The sequence below is a fragment of the Alosa pseudoharengus genome, unplaced genomic scaffold, assembly GCF_046254945.1.
Source record: "Alosa pseudoharengus isolate Yale_2024_CS ecotype anadromous, Long Island Sound unplaced genomic scaffold, YU_APseudo_1.1 YU_APseudo_1.1_scf_18, whole genome shotgun sequence".
NCBI lineage: Eukaryota > Metazoa > Chordata > Actinopteri > Clupeiformes > Clupeidae > Alosa > Alosa pseudoharengus.
Genome location: NW_027468650.1, coordinates 30,022,129 through 30,043,126, shown reverse-complemented (window position 1 = coordinate 30,043,126; position 20,998 = coordinate 30,022,129). Strand labels below are relative to the sequence as shown.

At 44.5% G+C, this 20,998-nt stretch overlaps 1 protein-coding gene across 7 annotated transcripts in view; it reads left to right on the top strand.

Annotated features, from left to right (window-relative positions):
• Window positions 1-193: 193 nt before the first annotated feature.
• atp8a2 (ATPase phospholipid transporting 8A2) overlaps window positions 194-20,998 on the top strand; it is a 66,047-nt gene continuing 45,242 nt past the window's right edge. For 2 of the 7 annotated variants that reach the window (XM_076290850.1, XM_076290848.1), the window contains exons 1-8: window positions 194-358; window positions 11,977-12,154; window positions 16,377-16,476; window positions 18,581-18,679; window positions 19,438-19,483; window positions 19,759-19,799; window positions 20,324-20,397; window positions 20,647-20,716. In XM_076290850.1, the coding sequence (XP_076146965.1) occupies window positions 316-358; window positions 11,977-12,154; window positions 16,377-16,476; window positions 18,581-18,679; window positions 19,438-19,483; window positions 19,759-19,799; window positions 20,324-20,397; window positions 20,647-20,716 (651 nt within the window). In that variant the 5' untranslated portion in view covers window positions 194-315. Of the gene's footprint in view, window positions 359-8,217; window positions 8,583-9,525; window positions 9,678-11,976; window positions 12,155-16,376; window positions 16,477-18,580; window positions 18,680-19,437; window positions 19,484-19,758; window positions 19,800-20,323; window positions 20,398-20,646; window positions 20,717-20,998 lie in introns of those variants that run through there. The other 5 variants (XM_076290853.1, XM_076290852.1, XM_076290849.1 and 2 more) reach the window with 5 other exon arrangements.

Below are 20,998 nucleotides of genomic sequence, written 5' to 3'. Positions count from 1 at the left end.
TAATTGTGTTCCTGTAAACCGAATGCAAAGCATTGTCACTGATAGAGATGTACTTGCACTGATAGGATGACGGGATAAACATCCGCCTATGGAAGGGATTCACCCGAGTAATGCGATGGATCACTCTAGTCGCCAGAGGCGCGCTCACGCTCAACATTGCGCGCTACCGAGGGTGACCCAACGTCTCCGACTATGCACCGTCTCCCGGAGACCGCAGCCTTTCGTCCGGCCCGCATTCCCCTGCTGTGTCGCTGAGCTACGAGCTATGCCATCATATCGGTCTCCCTGTCCGAGCCCTACACAGAACCACGCAGGATGTATTTTAACAGGCGATCGAAGAAGATCCACAGCGAGGGAGGTAAGGCATGACATCAGCGGCACCAGCAGTGTGCCAACGGTCGGTGAAGCCTGTCAGTGATATCCAATTTGACGGGATACATTATTCACAGTGCTTTATGGTCTATGTCGAAATTGTGTGTTTGTATGGCCAGGATGTAGTACATTCGTCCTTGATGGAATCGGGCGAAATTGTTTTTACTTGGTATGCGGCACGGCCCGTGCTTGCCGCTTTGCATCATGATCCGTCACAACCGTTTGAATAGACGACGAGATTATAGTCGATGTCTTGTCAATTCAGCATTTCATCACTGTAGGTCTGTTGCCCTGACTAGGATCGGGTTTAGTTGGGGGTCGGTGATTAAACGATGGCGCATTTAATACCAGAACCACTGATTTGAAGCCTATACATGTATGGTGTCATGTATTTTTTTACAGATAAGCCGCAGCATGCATTGCATATATTCGAGTTACGCAGGCAGTAGATGAGGTATCCAGGCTTTTGGTAAATTCGCATAAATTACAGATAGGCAGACGTCCGATACCCAATACTGATGATGACATGACTTAAAGATCACGTGACTTTGTAAAGCGCTCTCGTTTTCTAAACCCATCCTGAGAATGCTCGTTCACCTGTTGAGGTAATGCTGCGACCACATCCAGCATGGGACTGTATGGGTTGCCATTAAACGTGCTCAGAATGTGAATTTGAGTTACGAAATTCAGTGCGGTCTTTTTATAGCCTGCAAAACGACAGATAGCCAGAGAAAGAAAGGAATGCGTCACTATGCGCTCTCGAGTCTATTGCTTTGCCTCGCTCAGGTATCCAGGCGTACACTGAGAAACGCTACGCTTGACTACACAATTTCCTCCCTCGGGCTTCATACTGTCGCACAGCGAGGTTGACTTGGCATCGTAGGGTGGGGGGTGCAAGAAGCGATGGCTGACTGAAATAGGATGACGGTGTACTAACAGAGCGAGGATTAGAACGAGGAGGTCGCGTTTGGGGAGATTGCTGAGGCGTTTTGGCAGAAGACCCCGCGCATGAGTGTTTATTTCGTTGGCTTTGGGTGGATTGTAAAGCCCGTGTGAGTGAGGCGCACGTGCTCGCGCGAACGCATATCTGTTACGCGAGCGTTACAAATGCATTGTGGGTTTAAAGCAAGTGATTGTATAGCGAGAGAGTTTTTGTCGCCTGATGGCCCCCAGCTTGTTCCAGAAATAGCGCCGGGCCATATTGTAGGGAAGTAGTGAGTGCAAATGGACAGCCATCCAGTATCAAAATAGGACAGCAAGAGAACGAGTAGTGAGTTTATAATGCTGGCCTCACCAACAGACCAAAGGAGACCAACTCCCAAGTGAGTCGCACTGATTGCATGACTGTCACTCACGGGCCAACCCTGCAGAGTACCATACAATCTAGACCTTATCATTAGCTTACTAACTTTTACTGCAGTGTCTTATGGGACGCTGATAACTTGTTGGAGAGCTCGACCAAAGATCACTTGACTGCTGGCAGGACCAATACCGCCCGCCCCGATCGCAATCTTCTGGCAGAAAACTCTTCAGTAATCCACTCTTACCCCTGCCCCCATTTCTTAAAGTACTTATGTAACATGCCCTCACACATCAGTGACAGCTGTCTCCTATGGCCCTCAGACTTTTCTATATGGCCCATATGTAAGAAGAAGACAGCGGGAAAAGGATATGTTGAACAGGCCCTGTCCTGAGAATATGTACTGGCTTATAGCATGATGAAACCAAATATTTCAATCCAGTTGAGGGACATTACTATAAAGGTGCATATCTACGTCTGTTATCTAGGCAGCTTTTATAGGCTACTTACCGTCAGGTTAGCATTGAATTGGATTGTGTGTGTGTGTGAGAGAGAGACAGACTGGAGTACATCTTAGATAGGATGTATGAGAAGGAGTTCGCCTTAAATGGATCAGGGTGCTTGCGCAAGTCTTGAAAGTCTTAATAAGTATGGAATTTTGAAACACTGTTTTCCAGACCTTGAAAAGTCTTGAATTTTGTGTGAAAGTCTTTATAAAGTATGGAAAAAATGTATGGTAGAATCTTACAGTATGCTCAAAGGCATTGTGAAATGAGAAATAGGAAGGTAGGCTATAAAACTATAATTTTACTAACTGGTCACGTAGCCTACTGTATTAGCCTAATGGAATGATATCCAATCAACGCTTGGTTAGCCTAGTCTGGCACCTTTTCGTCACTGCTGAGGTCTATTGACACATAGCTAGCCTGGTCAACAGAAATGGGTCGTTGCGTGTTTTTGAATTTATGGCTGGATTTGAAGTTAAATGAAATTAAAAATTAGAGTCTTTGCCATACTGTGCAGTTTATTTTTTGTTCTAACCAAGTGCGCTAGGTCAAATGTATGCACTTTTGTGAGTGTTTTGATACAGCTTGTTCAGAAGTTAAAATGAGATAACATAAAGATAAGTTCAGTCATGTCAAGGACAGAAAAAATGAGATGTGAGTGAGACTGAATTCTACATACTGTACATTCATCCATCCATTCATGTTTTTTTATAGATAGTTTGGTAACACTTTACTTGACGCGTGAGTTCTTAACACATTCATAGCAGCTGTCATTAACTTCACATAAAGCATTCATGACTGTTTCATGCATATGGTTTCATGAGACATGACTCAACATTCCTACCAAACCTTTCATGAATGTGGAAGACAGAACAACGACAACTCGTCAAAATAAAAGTCCATCAATCGCAAAGCAGCATTGCCGTTTTTGTTCCAAACCTCTTACCTGACCATGTCACATCTGAGTCAATGGGCTAGTCCAGTGCCAAAAACACAGAACATGGTCAAGCAAATAATTTTTGTTTCATAAAAATGTATTTGTTTTATGATGTAACCTTTGCAGATAATGTCTCATCTTTTGCTACTGGGAATGTCCAGCCATTCCAGGTTACACAAATACAAGTCGAATGTAGGCTAGTTTGCCTCCCAGTGTTAAACTCAGTGATTACAAATACTTCACAACTTGTATAGTAAAGTGACATTCAATGTAGACTTCATAAGATATTCATGAAATATTTACAAAAACGGCAATGCTGCTTTGCGATTGATGGACTTTTATTTTGACAAGGTTTCATCGTTCTGTCTTCCACATTCATGAAAGGTTTGGTATGAATGTTGAGTCATGTCTCATGAAACAGTCATGAATGCTTTATGTGCAGTTTATGACAGCTGCTATGAATGTGTTATGAACTCACCCGTCAAGTAAAGTGTTACCGATAGTTTTTGTGACACTTGTTTGATGTGAAATTCATGTACTTGTGATTTTCATGTTTTGAAACATTTTCATCAGTAAAAGCATAATTTACTGTGAATAATGCATTTGTTCATTGAATTCTAGCCTATAAAAATGTAATTTCTAATAAACACAGTTGGTAGCCTACAATCTCAACCAATGAAGTAGGAAGTAGGCACACAAGTATACAAGTAGGCTACATAAAGTTAAGGTCTTGAGGGAAAAAAAATCCAGTTTTAAAAAAGTCTGGAAAAAGTCTGGAATTTTAATTTGGAAAAAGAGCACGCACCCTGATGGATACTTCTGGAATCTACAACTAATATTTTTGAACTTATTTTTAATATGGTAGCCAGTAGTTGCCATAGGGAGTAGGGCCTATACAAATTAAGACCTGCCTGGTAAAATGCATTTACTTTAAATTGCCACATGGGGGCAGACTTGTCAATGCTAAAAGTTTAACTGTAAGCATTGAAAACTAAAGGTTCAGACAGGAGAAGATAGACAACATGTAAGCATTTAAAGGAACAGAAAAATCCTATTGGCATGGAATTTTGTCTTCACATAGATTTGTATTTTGATGGTGTGTCAGCCCACTGCTCGTTTTCTGTTTCCTCCATATCAATCCAGGCACATCGGTTCTTGAGATGAGCTGTCGGTCGGACAATAATTGACAGTTGTGTATCTTCTATTGGTTTTGATTGTCTTTGGTCTGTCTCAAATGAGACACCACTGATTAAAGGAGAGACTGTGCACTGCATGCATGCACACACACACACACACACACAAACACACACACACACACACACACCTTTTCTTTCTGTTTCATCTCAGATACACACACACACACACACACACACACACACACACACACTTTCCCTCACACTAGTCTCCAATAACTCATCTAGAGCTGTGTTTTTGCCACCTCTTCTCCTCTCCTCTCCTCTCCTCTCCTCTCCCCTCCCCCATCCCCTCCAATCTCTATTGACTGTACTGTCTTTGTTTGTGTGTGTGTGTGTATGTGTGTGTGTACGTGTGTATTCATGTCTGTATGTGTGTGTTGTTCTCTCCCGCGGCTGGCGTGTGGTCCGGTCTGGTCTGGTCTCGCCTCCCCAGAGCAGTTAGTGTTGACCCCTCTTAGCCAGGAGTCCCCCCAGCACGGGCTCCCGAGCCAGCCCCTGACCCCGGACCAGCCCACGGCCACGGGCTCCACCATGCGCTCCCGTCTGGTCGACACGTTTGACAAAAGTGAGTGTCTCTCCTGACCAGCAGACCACTGCTACTGCTACTGCTGCCTCTGATGCTGCCCATGCCGTGTCCCTGCCGCTGCTGCCGCTGCTTGTGGAGAGCCTGGTGCATGACGCTCATCTGCCTGACCCCCAGCCTGACCCACTTTTCCCCACCCCACCCTACCCTACTCTAGCTTGGTCCCCTTCCTCTCCTCTCTATAGTGCAGAGTCCTCTGCATTGGTAGGCCAATGTATGCATATGGATACATACACACATACACACACACATACATACATACATACATACTGTACATACATTACATACATACATACAAATGAAAACTGGCATGAACATATAAGGCGGTTTGGAAATTTATACGTTTGCAGACATACAAAGCAAGGTTAGCAAAGATCCACATTTACTTACATGCATACACACACTGATTGATATATGCAATGGGCACACATAGAGGTTCAAAGATCCACATTTACTTTGAAATATCTGCACACATGCACACACACAAGCACATGTGTGCTCACACACACACAAAAGTGCCTTCACAAATGGGTATACATACAGCCCAGTTTCCAAAAAAGTTGGGATGCTGTGTTATACAAATAAAAGCAGAATGTGATAATCTTAAAATCTTTAAACCTATATTTAGTTGCAAAAGAGACATAGACAACATATCAAATGTTGAATCTGACAAAATGTACTATATCATTAAAAATATATCATCATTTTGAATGATGTCTGATTTGATGCCTGCAGCATCTCTAAAAAGAGTGGCCCCATGATTGGGAATAAGAGGGAGAGAGAGTCTCTCAGAAGTAAAGATGCAGATGAATTCATCGCTCTGTGGAAACCTCTGTGGGTAAATAATATAACAATATAAGAATAATGCTTCTCAGCGTGAAATTATAAAGAATTTGGAAATTTCATCACCTATAGTACATAATATTATTAAAATATTCATAGAATCCAGTCCAGAGCAATCTTTGTAAACAAGGGACAGGGCTGAAAAACAATATTGGATACCTGTAATCTTTGTGGTCTGAGATGGCACTGCATTAAAAAACAGACCTGCTTCTGTAAAGGAAATTATTTTATTAGCTCAGGAAAGTTAATAAACAATGTCTGTGAACACAGTTTGATGCTCTATCCACAAATGCTGGTTAAAACTCTACCATGCAAAGAAGAAACCATATTTAGACATAATCCAGAAATGCATCTTTCTTATCTAGGCCAGAAATGCAACCATCTTATCTGGCCCCGGGCCCAACATTTCATTCTCAAAACTCCAGTAATTGGTTTCCTCAGTTCCCAAACATTTAGAAACTGTTGTTTAAAGGCATCCTTAATAGTTTTTAGACCTTAACATAAATTGAAATTGAACTCCCTCCCAGGAGTTGTGTTCATACTTTGTTGAAAAAGACACATTTTTTGTTTATTATTGTGCTTCTCAACTAGAGGGGGGAGCCCGAAAGCAAATCTTGTTAAGGGATGCCTTTAATTACCTCTGAAGGAACACAGTGGTAATTTGTCCCTGACGTATTGCGGGCATCAAATTCAACATATATTTCCAAAAAACAATATATACTACTGTTTCAACAATTGATATGTTGTCTTTGCACAATTCTCAAGTCAATATAGGGTTTACATGATTTGCAAATTATTGCACTATGTATTTATTTACTTTTTGACATTATACATCCCAACTTTTTTGGAAACGGGGTTGTAGATTTACATGCTCGCTTGGAAATACACATTTGTATAGACAGAGCCAGATGCCCTCCACACATGAAGGACTCTGTTTGTCATGTACTTTTCTTTATTTCTCTCTTCTACAACCTTGGTGTCTGACCTTCTCTCTACCCACAAAAACACTTGCTTATTGCATGCATGCATTTTAGGCACGGACCAAAATGCATGCTTGCACTTGAGGACATGAGGTGGTGCTGGGACTTTGACAGCCTGTGTTAGAATGTGGGATCCTCACAGCGTGTGTGTGTGTGTGTGTGGCATAGAGGATGTTGTGGGATGCATGGTGGATATCTGCTTCAGCATGTCAGTGCATATTTCTTGTTGGCTGGGGGAAGCATAGAAGAGAGTGTGTGTGTGTGTGTGTGTGTGTGTGCATGTGGCCTCACCTGCGGGATTAGTTGGGAAGTGGATTAGAAGCAAGGTGAAGTTGCCGAGACGACAGAGCGCAGATTAACACTGGTGGTCACTGTGGGCTCTAAGAGGCTTTCACTCCTCGTGCACCGCGCCATCGCCATGACAACTGCAACGCACTCGTCCCGCTTGCCCCACTCGAGCAGACCCTGAGGGTCGACGTTGACCTGTGGGTCACCTTTGCAACAGGAGCAGCATGGCCGTGAGGGGTAGGATGATGTTGCGGCGAGGGTCCGTAGGTAACGCTTTTACTGGCCGCAAAGTGCGGGCATTTCTCTGGACCTGCTTTAGTGTGGGTGGCACAGCGTTAGCCAATGAGAACCAAGGAGGCTCGTCTCTTTTCACCTTCCATTGCTCTGCTTGTCTGTACGTTTGTTCCGCATTTGTTGTTTAGGATTATGCTGGTGAATGATGATTTAGCGTTTTTTCATGGCTCCTTGTTGTGACTGCAAGGTACTTTGCTTGCTCTCTAGTGTTGTGTCTACGTACAGTCACAACAGTACAGAGAGAGAGTACGTGTTTCATCACTTCCTACACTCTGCCTAACTTTCCTTTCACTGTCTATGGCTGTCTGCGACGGCGCTCCTAGGGTTACTGTTATTATTGTTGTGCAGCCTAATCCCATGACGAGAACACAATGCTGCCATGCGATCCCCTCCAGATGTTCCTGCCAATTAGCGTGTTGTCACAGGCGCTGAGTGACGGGCACTGATATTTTATGCCATCGGAGAAGGGGAGCGGCCTGCATGAATTGTCCGTGTAGTGCGGTGTAATAAGCACCCTGATATGCCATAGGCGAGGGGATGAATTATGCATGATGGAGGAGGGGTCATGTATAATTCAGCAGACCTCAGACGCAGAGGAGCAGTGAACGCCTGGCACTGAACACCATGCTGTGGTCCAGCAGGCTGGCACACCCAACAACCCCCCCCCCCCCCAACCACCCATATGTCAGCGGGTCATCAGTGCCACACACGCGACCCTCCACTCACCCCCTTATTCATGTGTGCATATTACACATGAGTATTATGTACTTATGGCTATAACTGACCTGTAGATGAGGAGGCTTCTGTGTTTATGTGGTAATGTAGCTAAGGTAAATATGGGTGGATTTTCCAGTTCTATAAATCAAGGAAGTAAGCAGGCAAAGGGGATTCTTTACAGTTATGCACGGAGACGTCACGAAAGCAGCAGTGTTGGGTATACTGCCGAGTGTGTTGTATTGAAGAGTATCTCTGTTAATTGAGCAGTTTTTTTGTGGGTTTTTTTTTAATAGTTTTTTTGGGTGAGTAGAATCATGAGTCACGCGGCGTAATGAAGCAGATGAATAATTAATGGCACCGAGGAATCCAGCGTCTGCTTTTGTTTTTCATGGCCTGTTTGTCTATCTGATAAAGGACACCTGAGCTCTGCTAAACTGGCTATTTTCCTTTGGCCAAGCTCAATGGAATAGAACCTTGAGTTATTCATGGGCAAAACAATACGAGTGAGAGACGTGGCCATAACCTTCAACTGCACGTACGTCAACCCAAAGATCTAGATTGGCAGAGTAAGTACCCAAATATCTAGATTGGCAGAGTAAGTACCCAAGTATCTAGATTGGCAGAGTAAGTACCCAAGTATCTAGATTGGCAGAGTAAGTACCCAAATATCTAGATTGGCAGAATAAGTACCCAAAGATCTAGATTGGCAGAATAAGTAATTACTGTAAAGCTAATAAATCAAACCGTAATTGGTTATATGTGGAAAGATACAATGTTCACCAGCAGATGAAGGATATAACGTATGAGACCTTAGGTGCTGTTTGGAGCCTATTATCCGAAATCTTGTGTGGTGCTATTTTCGTCTTCCCTGTCAGGACGTACAACTCGGTTATGTGCAAGGCAGCTCAGCGTTCTTGGTTACATCACCGTCATGAATTTGTGATCATTATGAGTAAAGTTCAAAATCCAGTTTGCTCCAACTGAAAGTGTGTGCGTTTACATGTCATGTATTTTATGCATGCATAAAGAGAGCAAAGACATCGATGATATAATAGACTTGGATGAGCCCGGGATCTGTTCAGGTCTATTTTACAGGCCCAGGACAGCAGCTAATTAGCTAAGACCATTAAGTCATTGTGCCTCTGCCCCGGGGTGAGGATAGGCTGCATTTGTTGGGTAGAAGGTAGTACAAGGGATCAATTGATTTAAAATCATATAATCTATATAATAAGGTGTGCACCACTTTATGCAAACATGTAACTTTAGATTTGTATTAATTATATCAATTGACAAATTGATTGACAGTTGTGATGTCAAAGGTTCTGTGTGTGTGTGTGTGTGTGTGTGTGTGTGTGTGTGTGTGTGTGTCTATGGCACTGCGTGTCTTCCATGGATTGTGTGTCTCCCATGGAGTTGCTGATTCCACCCCTCTGTGTCATGAATTAGTTACCCCCCCCCCCCCCCCTATTGACGAGTAACTGAGGCATCGACGTTTTTTGTATAAATTAGAGCTGTCATCAGCCATGGCTGGAGGGGTACAGCAGGGATGAGAGGCCCATATCGATCCCCTTCCTTCGAAATCAGGGTGTGCCGAGCTGAGCTTGGTGTGAACATACCTTGGAGAGAGCATTGACTTATCAGGAGAGGAGAAACAACGCTGGGTAGGTACAGTAGGCTGAGAGGTAGGACCAGGAGATGCTGCTCCCTCTTCTAAAAGCTTTTGCACTCAGCATTGCCGCAGTCGTCGTGCATACCCCTTCGACTTTGCTCATTGCTTGGGAGTGCTTTCACTCACTCATAGCAAGGCTACATCACATCAAGCACCGGTCGTCTCGTCACCCATCTCCATTTGCAGGTTGCCCGTGTTATTCCGCTTCATCGCGTAGGCTACGCTGGACGGAAGTCACCTTGAGGTATCATTAGGGACCAGAGCGCTACAAATCTGCCGTGTTGTTATAGTCTATTTTCTAAGTGAGCTGTGAAGCGGGGAGGGATGGGGGTGGGGGGTCTGCTGCGACTGCAGGTTAATGGCTTGGACTTTGTCAGGGGTGAGATTAGGGGACACTGGTTATCGGCATGGGGGGGTGGGGGTGGGGGGGGGGGTCGCCTGACCTCTTTCCCCCTCACCAGTTTCCCACGACTCTGACTTTTCAATGTTACTCTCTGCCCTTAACATTTGGGTTCACATCAATAATATATTCCCTGGACTGTGACAAGGAATGAAAGTGTGTAAAAGGAGTAAAAGTGTCTTCTGTGATAAGGGCATTAAGTAACAACTGCAGGTTCCCCTTTTTTGCATGTTGCTTCCTTCCGAGATGTTTTTTGTGCATTGTGTAATTAATCATACTGTGTTACGGCTATGTATATTGTGTGTGTGCATGCATTTGTATATCTATGTGTGCATATGTGCTGGGTGTGTGTAAATGTGTGTGTGTGTGTGTGTGTGTGTGTGTGTATGGGCTTGAGTGGGAAGAGGAAGAGAGGGACCACAAATGTGTGACTGATGTCTATTCTCAGGACTATTTCACTTCAAGTTTCTGCATGCACTGTGGTAGGGTTTCTCTGCATACTGCTTGTCTTAATGTTATCAACCACAAGCTATCAGGCTCAGCACAATTTAATTTAATCCTCTCTGGTGACATTACCAATTCACTCATGGTGGAAAATATGGTTAAATTAATTGGATGCAATAGTTTATAGGCCTTTAGCAAAGAGGCGGCGATCAGGGATACTTTTGGTTCTCCACAGCTGTTCAGAATAGAGTTCATAGAAATAGTAACTTGATCCGCAACATTTGGCCGTTGTTATCATTGCTTAAATTATTTATATCTCCCTATATGATCTGTCCAGTTGCAAGAGAACAAGAGTGTGTGTCAACGAAGTGCTTAGACGTGTTTCCAAATCACATCCTTAAAGGCTAAGATATCCACCGGAATTAATAGGCGGTGTGTTTTGGGATATCCTCTGAGAAGCGCAAGAACCACTGGGAAGCGAAAGCACTGAAAGTGATCTCCTGACGGGTGATGCCTTGTACCATGAGTAATTTAAACCAGTAAACCGACCTGCGAGGCGCTGAGACGCTGCACTTTTGTAGTGTGCCTGGCCCTTTAAATAAGCTGCGCGCCCATCCTTCAGGGAACACTAGGGGACTGCTGGGGAGAAAAGGGCCGTTGTCTGGCGGAGTATCGTTAATTACCGAGCCGGTGAAAAAGGGGACCATAAAAAGACATCCTCGCTCTGCCAGAGGCGGCCTGATGACACTGAAACCGAACGCTCTCCAGTCACACCTCGTGGTCGGGTACAAGGCTCACGGGGACATTGAGTGAGGAGAGAGGAGTGACGGCGGACCCTCATCAGTCACCGCCCGTGCTTGTTTTGCCAGGCCAGCTGGGTAAACTCTTTCGTCTCGCCCATTCATTATTCAGAGACATGTATGATGGAAAAAATGGAGGAGTGTGCGTTAACGCGCGTTTGATTTGAAAGTGAATACTAATAACAGACAAGGGCATCAGCGAATCACAGGCTTACGATTTGGTTCGATGTGATCAGAACGCGTCTACTGTATGCAACTCGGGTGAGTGTAATTGCAATTGCGGAGTGTGCTGCTTTACACTGTAGATGCCGGTGTGTGAGTAAGGCTTCCCGCAAAAGGTGGTCAACCTTGCTCTGTTTGTCTGACCGCGGTGCATCCATCAGCACATTCTATAGAGAGGGTCTCGTGGGCGTCGCGTGTGTTGTGTACTGGTGACGGAGCATCGAGCGTAATGAAAGGAGAGCGGGGTTGGGGATGCGAACGGGTGTTGAGGGGGGGTGGGCGGGGGGTGTTTAGAATAGGGAAACGTCATTAACATCGAACTGCAGCTTGCGTCAGCATACAGAAGCGTTCGTATTGCCACCCACACTAAAGTGTAAACCCACATCTTTATGTCTCCCCTTGTCTTCCACGTACACTCATACTAGCCTCGCCTCTCTCCCATCAATCGAACGGTGCAGGACCTGCTTGCTCGTCCGCCGGTTACCGCAAGGCAGACGATGAGATGTCCGGGACCACTTCACAGGCGGACCCCATAGACGCCACAGCGAGGATTGTCCTCCTCAACCACCCCCAGACCACAAAGTTCTGCGACAACCATGTCAGGTAAGGTGTTGCCTATTCATCTTCATCATGTTAACAAGAAACTCTGATGTAACCCATTGCAGAAGTGAAAATTCACTGTGTATGTACTTTTCTTAATGAATGCACACACAGCCTCGCTCAAGGTGCACTGTTTAGCCAAAGAACCAAAGGTGAAGTGTCAGATAAGGCTATCTGGGGCTGAACTCTGTGCGGCCCCTTGAATTGCATGTCATAGTACAGTGTAGCATTTTACAACAATGCAGGCTTTCCAGCTTGTTAAAAATATTTACATGTCTGACTATTCATGCCCTGGCTACTCTCAGTTAGGATCAAAAATTATGTGATGTCATGACATCCACTGTGGGACTTGACTTGCCTCCCTCTTTAACATCATCTGTATGCTTCTCTGTTTTTTTGGTTTGCTTTTGTTTTCTTGTTTGCCAACAAAAGGCCATTCTTTTGTCTGTTCCTGTGGGCTTTGTTTAGATGCAACGGGGTTCTTTCCCAATTTCACACTGGGAATATTCAGGAACCTCCTTGTGTATGGGTTTGTGAATTGGGGTTATGCTTTTGAAACACTAACATCTCGGATGATGAATCACCACTGAGTGCGAGGAGCCTGTTAGATTCATGCTAGATCTGAATGGATGTGAAGTGCTGGTGTAGTTTGCACAAGGAAGCGTTGAGGTAAATTGTTGTCATGTCAGCGGTGTCGCTAGTGTTCTGTAACGCATACAGGCTTGTTGTCTGACCAGAGGTCATTTCCTGAACTCACTTCCCATCTCTCTCTCTCCTACTCTTCATTATCAAATAAAGGCAAAACCTTAAAAACCTAAACAATATATTCAGCAAGGTTAATGGGGCACTAAGGAGTAGGAGTTGGTAGCCTAGTCTTTATGACTGAAACTAGGAAAAACAAACAGCTAGTAACCATACTATCAACATATCCATTTTAACCCATTATTTAAATCAAGCATTCATTTGTGATACTAGGATTTCCTGTCAAATTACCTCGGTCCAAAGTAGTAACCTTAGCTGAACAATTCTGTCACACCGGGACTGATTTTAGTTAAAGGTACTGAGCAGAAAACAATTAATCAGACTGCTAGTACCAGAGGGAAAAGCCATTCCTTCATTCAGGAGTGTATACCCTGGAGAGAAGATTACTGATCACATCTACTACAGTAGTCGTAACACTGAACACTTAAAGCTGATTTCTGCACTTAAGCACTGGCAGAGCTGAGCGAGTGCACTTAGAGCCCATGCTCCTGTGTTTATGTGTGTGTGTGTGTGTGTGTGTGTGTGTGTGTGTGTGTGTGTGTGTGTGTGTGTGTGTGTGTGTGTGTGTGTGTGTTTGTGTGTGTGTGTGTTTGTGTATGTGTGTGTCCAGCTTGCGCTCCACTCCTTGTTCCAATCCCAGCCTCTGCACCAGCCCGGATGGACCCTCAATGCTGGGCAATTAAAGGAGAACTCCGGCGATTTTTCACACAAGTCTCTGTTTTCTCAAGGTCACAGAGTACTGTGGTACGAAAGAAAAACAAAACAATTGGTGCTGCATGGCTTGAGTTGCTGCAGCCAACAGCTAGAGCAGCCAGGCAGCTACAGCGCTACACTTTGGGGGCATCTTTAAATTAATTCGCTGGAGCTTTCCTTTAAGCCACTGACCCCAGTGCAGTGACAGTCTTCTGCTGTCATTTGGTGAGGGGTGTTCAGAAGGAGGGGGAGCTGATCGGATATCAGTGGCTAATGGATGTGCTCTGTCTGCTGAAACGGCTCCCCAGAGACACTGATGCAGGTTGGGAGCATTTGTCATTGCGTTTGTGAAATTACATTTTACACTCCAAAGGCCCTATTTTGGCTTGGCTTGGTTTCTGTGATGTGATTAAGGTAGGGTCTGTTACACAGTGCTTTTGGTTGCTGATTGGTCAGTGTGGGGTCAAGGAGACATGTGTTTGGACGGCGCTCGCCCACTCGGTCGCCTCGCGTCTTCCTGTCTCCTCGCCCTGACCACATTCCCCTCTGGTCCTCACGGAGAGAGCTGCAATTGATTGCTCTCAAGATGCTGGCCTTGATTTTGTATGCACACGCACACACACAAACAGACACACACACACACACACAAACACACACACACTCACACACACACACACACACACACACACACACACACGCATGCATGCACAAGCACACACCTCTATCTCTTTCTCGTCTCTTCCTGTAGGCCGCTGTTCTCTATGCTCTCAATCATCCATGTTCAGGAGTTGGATGATATGAGCTGTTGCTTGTCTGTCTCCTAATGGCTCTGCCCAGGGCTCTGCCATAATGTCATCCATAGCAGAGCCTTTTGCTCTTTGGTGTATCATCATTTCTTCCTGCTTGTATTATGTTCCTAATGTTACCATTAGTCATCAGAATTAATTTTAGTGAGTAATATGGGAATGATGATGATGATGATGATGGTGTGCAGTATTATACTGTATTTTGCTCTTCATCACCTGTCTGCTTGCATTAGTTTCACTAATTGTTGAGACATTGGGTTATTTTGTTTCTGTAGGCTTCTATAGTTTGTTTTGTATTTGCATTTGTTTTTTTATCATTTATTACCGATATCTCCACCTGACTCTGAGAGGGCCTTATCGTGTCCATGCAAACACCATATGACTGAAGTGTGATATCACTGGATATGGGAAGCATGTGGAAAGAGCTGCTCTAAACTGGGCTGTGGCTCACCGCAATGCTAATTAAACTCATTGAATAGTTCCAGGTCATTTGCCTAACACACATTTACTGTACCACTTGTGAAGACTGATATTAGTACTCTGGGAACAGAATCCGCTGCTGTTTGGGAGCGGTCATGTAGCATAGCCTACACCTGGCTGCTAGTCGAGTTGAGTCGTCTCCTGCTACAGTAAGATGGACAGTAGTGTGTCACCCAATCCAGTGCCTTGTCTATCCTTTTACACGATCACCATGACCATGGGCCTGACCCATAAGACCTCCACAGCACAATCAGTGCACCCGGTAACGGTGAGGTCAGGTCAGGTGGGGTGACCTGTGTGGGTTGTGTGTGTGTGGGGTGACCTGAGTCCGTGATGTGTCTTATCTCTGGCTCTGTGATTAGACTGATGGCAGTGGTATTGCATGTAATCTGTGAATCAGGCTGAGCAAGGGGAATGTATGTCACAGGGAGGTTCCAGTGACTCCATGTTCTGAACTTTGTGTGTGACTTTGTGTGTGTGTATGTGCGCGCAGCACTGTTAAGCATGTGAGGCTATGAACTTGATTCTATGTAGAGCCTTAAGTACAGCAAGGCGGTAAATGTCAAGCCTGATTACACTGTAATACTACCATCTTGCCAACAGTGTATTAACATATAGTAACGGAAGTACATGGTGTCTCATTTCCAAGGGGAATATTTTCACCCCTATGTCTTGCCACTCGGTTTCGAGGGACAAGGGCTAGGGGTACGATGAAGGAATAGGGGAAGGGGTAAAACAGAGAATTGAGATTGGCCCATAGTACAGATAGTTGTCCTCATTGCCTTCCTTTTCTTTCTGTTTCATCTCAGACACACACACACACACACACACACACACACACACACACACACACACACACGCACATACACACGCACATACACACACACACACACACACACACACACACACACACACACATACACACACACACACGCACACACAGACACACACACACACACACACACACACACACACACACACACACACACACACACGCACTCACACACACATTCACTCACACCTCTTGGGAATGTAAGGTGAATGCTGGGCATTGAGCCCTCAGGAGATGGCTAATTTACAGCAATCTCTTTATTTTTAGTTGCCCCAAAAACACTCTTGCTGTGCTGCACTTTAGCTATTTCAAGGCCTCTTAGGGCTTGATCAATACATGTGCTAGACTGACAGCTTTGGCTCTTGAACAGCCCCAGCACCCTTTTTGGGGGCCCCTGTAGTCCAAGTTTAGACGTGTGGATGGACAGTGTATTGATCCCATTTCATGCTTATGCCTAGTGAGGGGCCAAATGGAATGCCAAGGTGCTTGCTTTTAGGATGGGTCAATTCAGTGCTGTCTAATTGAGTGTATTTTTAGAGCAAGGTGAGTGCACTTGTCTGAATTCAGCCTTGTTTGTTGATTTGTTTTTTTGTTGTTTTATTTTTGTCTTGCTCCACCACCCCCATGCTTCCCGCTCTCCTCTATCCATCAGCACGACCAAATATGGGATCCTCACCTTCCTGCCGCGGTTCCTGTACGAGCAGATCAGGCGGGCGGCCAACGCCTTCTTCCTCTTCATTGCACTGATGCAGGTACTGCTCCGCAATGCACCACACCTCACAGCACCGCACCGCACACCCACCCAACACACCAGGAAAGCCTACAGACAATGAGCCACAAGGGAACATCTCTTCCTCCCAGCCAAGCCTGCTGTTGGGGGATGGGGTGTGGGTGTCTGTGGTCTACTGGTGATGATGTTTTGAATGTATGGAGTGAGTGTGGAAGAGGGGTCAAATTTGGAAAATGCTTGTTTCTGTCTACAATTCCCAGTGGCTGGTCAGTCTGTTCCCACCCAATGCCCCGTCACTAGTACACAGCCAGCCAGCCAGCCAGCCAGCCAGGGAGACCTGTCTGTTCCTCTGATGTGTACCTAACCTGACCTGGCTCTGGCACTGATATCAAGGGCCAGCGATGGCTCAGTTTCAAAGTTAATTGCAACCTGAGCAGCCGCTCCCATTCGTTGTTGTTGTCACCGCCGTTCCCAATGTTTTCAGCCGCGCCACGCTGCCGTGTTTCCTCTCTCTGCTCTGGCCAGCCAGACCGGCGGCCATGTTGTCTGTTTTAAAGACAGATCTTTGTCTTGTTCCTCTGCGTTCGTTGTGTCCTCCTCACCCCACTGCTGTCCATCTCTGTGCTGATTTATGATCTCTGCTCCTTGTGCAATGTATCCTTGTCCTTGTTTGCTTACAGTGTTTCTTGGTCCAGTTTTGAGGAAACTACAATCTCAAAGCACTTTACAGTGTTTTTTTAACTGGTGGGTCGCAGAACCGTTCTGGGTGGGTCGCGGAGCTTATGTTAAAAAATAAGAAATCTCTCATTTAACATGCTACTTTATCAGACCTAATATTGGACCTTTATTTTGATAGACTTTTTTCTTATGTCAGTCATTTCCATGGACATAGATAGACAATGTTTATGTGACCGGTCATGTTCGACATCATTTTAGCGGTAAACTACCCTGGGAATCCAGAGTTCTCGCGAAAGCATTTGCTCAGCGAGAGACTCTGGCAACGAGTAATGATGCACGTAACTTGTGCCCCTTACATCACAGGGAACCAATCATATCTGTGTATCTGATAAAGGTGGGCCAGAGGCGAGCTAAACAGATGACAGACGTAGTGTTATCCAATTGTGTCGAAGTCCGGAATCAGTCAGTTAACATTGATTGCATAGTGTTATCCAATTGTGTGCAGTGAGATTTTCGTGAATGCGTGCTTGGTGCCGCCCCTCGAGTTGGGCCATTATGTTAATCGTGGCCAGACCCTTAATCTTTCTGATTGGGTCTGGTCCTCCAGGCTAGCGGTAAACATAAGTAGGCTAAATATTTGAAGTAGGATATGTATTCACTTAAAGCAGTGAATTGATGCTCAAACTTGAACATGAAAGGACTTTATTGAAATGTTTAAATGAATAAAAGGAGTATCAGTTCTGTGATACATTTAATATGTGAACTAATTGATGATACTGTGTGGTTTGAAACATATCTCAGTACTATACTGTGTCAGTCTTTCACCAAGTGCTTGCTTCCTGTTTCATATTAAATAGAAATATTTGATTCATTTGAAAAAGTTAATACAGAATATGTAGACGTTTAAAACCGTGCTGCAGTTGTGATTCTCCCCTGAGCTGAGAGGGAGAGACCCTGCCTCTGGGGATCTGTAGAGCAGTTCATGTCTGCCTGCTCTGGTGAACTTTGACCCGGATTGTTGTCATAGCTGCAGGGCAACATGGGGGCTCAACTGACCCCTCATGCCTGAAGATGCACTCCCTTACCACCATGACACTGGACACCCATGCAGACATCATACACTGAAAATAAAACTCTTCCAGGCAAACTGCCATGATATGGGTGCAGCGCAACATCATTGTCAATATCCAATGTTTAAACAGCTGCAGGTTGAAGCTTGCAGAAACGCTTATGTGGTCTTTGCTGTTGTCAACACATACAGTATTTGTTGTTACACAGAAAATAAGAGGCAATTTTGACTTAAAACAGAACACAGACAAACATTCATAATGACTCTTTTCAAGAACCTATCTGAATATGAGAATAATCATAATGTGACGGAGAGTGTGATCTTTATATTGGCTGATCTATTTGTGTGAGTGTGTGTGTTATTTTGTTTTCTCTTGCAGCAAATCCCCGATGTGTCTCCCACGGGACGCTACACCACGCTGGTGCCCCTCATCTTCATCCTCACGGTGGCCGGGATCAAAGAGATCATCGAGGACTATGTGAGTCATCATCTCTGTTTGCCTCCATCCTCGCTAATGAGCTCACGCTAGCGCTAACGCTTAAAGCCTACTTTAAGCCCCCCTACCAACTACACACTTTCTGAGCAACCAAGCTACACCAGAGATAGATAGATAGATAGATAGATAGATAGATAGATACTTTATTGATCCCCAAGGGGAAATTCAAGATGGTTCATCAACTGGTCGAGATCTTTGGTTCACTCATCAGTTAATGATTTTTATCCAAGCCCACTTCCTTTTGAGGAGAATTGTAGGCTACTTATTTGTAAATGGATACGTCTGATGCCATCAGTGGAGGGATCATAGTGCTTTTAGGAACACAAATGATTCTAAAACAGGGCAGTGTATATATAGAATCAGATATTGCTTTAATCATAAAGAAAAATGAAGATTATTTAGCTGAAGCTTTTATCCAAAGCATGAAGAATAGCATTCAAGCTACATTTTAAAGGAGATACAGTATTAGATAACAATAAATACTAGGCTACTATAATAAATACTACTACCAGAGGATTACAGTGTAGAAGTAAGTACTAGTCAAAGTGTAGTTGAATGAGATAGTGGTAGAAGTACAAGGAAGGAAGCATTATAGTTTTTGGTTTGTATCATCATTTGAATCATTCCAGCATTAATACTGTGATAATAATAATATTAGTTAGGTGCAAAGAGTATGCGAGCAGCTTGGTACAAGGTGACTCACTCGTTTTTTTTTTCATTTTTTTTTATTCTGTTTATAGAAGAGACACAAAGCAGACAACACAGTGAACAAGAAAAAGACAACAGGTATCAATCTTTCTGTGTGTGTGTGTGTGTGTGTGTGTGTGTGTTTGTGTGTGTGTGTGTGTGTGTGTGTGTGTGTGTGTGTGTGTGTGTGTGTGTGTGTGTGTGTGTGTGTGTGTGTGTGTGTGTGTGTGTGTGTGTGTGTGTGCGTGTGTGTGTGTGTATGTGTGCGCACTCGCATGTGGATGTTGGTGTGCAATAAATGTCTGTGTACCTTGCCTGTGTCTCAGTGTGTGTTTAAGACATTGTATGACTGATAATAACTGATTGTCTTTCAGTGCTGCGTAATGGCTCCTGGCAAACAGTCATATGGAAACAGGTAGGCTTGTGCTAAGTCCATCAAAACCTGGTGCATATCACTGTGCTCATATGGAGACAATCAAAAGGATTAACTCGGCTAAAACAATGTTCAGACAGCTAACTCACTTTTTGGAACCATGTCCGGTGTCTGGTGGAGTTGGAACTTAAAGCTTCAGTCCAAATACTGTACCTTTGTTTAATACACTGCTGTGTCCTTTTGTCCGTTTGAAAGCAGATGGGGCATTCATGGCATCTTGCACTGCAAGGCTAACTTTGTTTGAGCTACACAGCCACTCCTGAGGCTTTCTCCTCTGTTCCCCTTCTCCTTGTCCTTCTCAGCACTAAAGACATGGTCATGTCTTTGGCTATAATGCACTCATTTGTCTCTGTGTGTATTGGGTACTTTAACCTCTGTCTCACTTCTCATCGTACTCCTGTGCTGGGTGGACTGTCCACTGTCATCCCCCGCTGTCCTCCACTAATTCCGTCTTCTCATGCATTCTCTCCTTCCATGCTGTCGTAATGCTGGTCCCTGGCCACTAGGTGGCAGTTGGGGACATAGTGAAGGTGACCAATGGCCAGCATCTCCCAGCTGACATGGTCATAGTGTCCTCCAGGTTAGCAACACAGTGTCTGTCTGTGTGTGTTTGTCTGTCTGTGTGTGAGTTTAGAAGTGTGTTTGTTGTTTTGAATGTTTGAATAGCAAAGTATGTTTGTGTATTCTAGTAGTATAGTAGATAGTCTGATCAGTTTTGAGCTATACACGTGTTGATCTGTTTTGCTATGAGAATGCATGTCATATATTGATATTCACTTCTGTGTCCTTCATTTTGATGGAACTCTTAATTGTGTCCCTTGTCCCTCAGTGAGCCCCAAGCCATGTGCTACATAGAGACCTCCAACCTGGATGGAGAAACTAACCTGAAGATCCGACAGGTAAGTCTCATATTGACATATTGACATGTACTTTTTGGGCACCTGTCTGTATGTATGCATATTTGACTGTGCACTTGTAGCTGCTGTTAATACTGTGGTCTGCTACTGTGTCAAGCATAGCAGTGTGTGTGCCAAGCCTTATTATGCATGTCTTTTGTGTGTTTTTACTTTACTGTGTGTGTGTGTGTGTGTGTGTGTGTGTGTGTGTGTGTGTGTGTGTGAGAGAGAGAGAGAGAGAGAGAGAGAGAGAGAGAGAGAGAGAGACTTCTGACATCTTCTTCC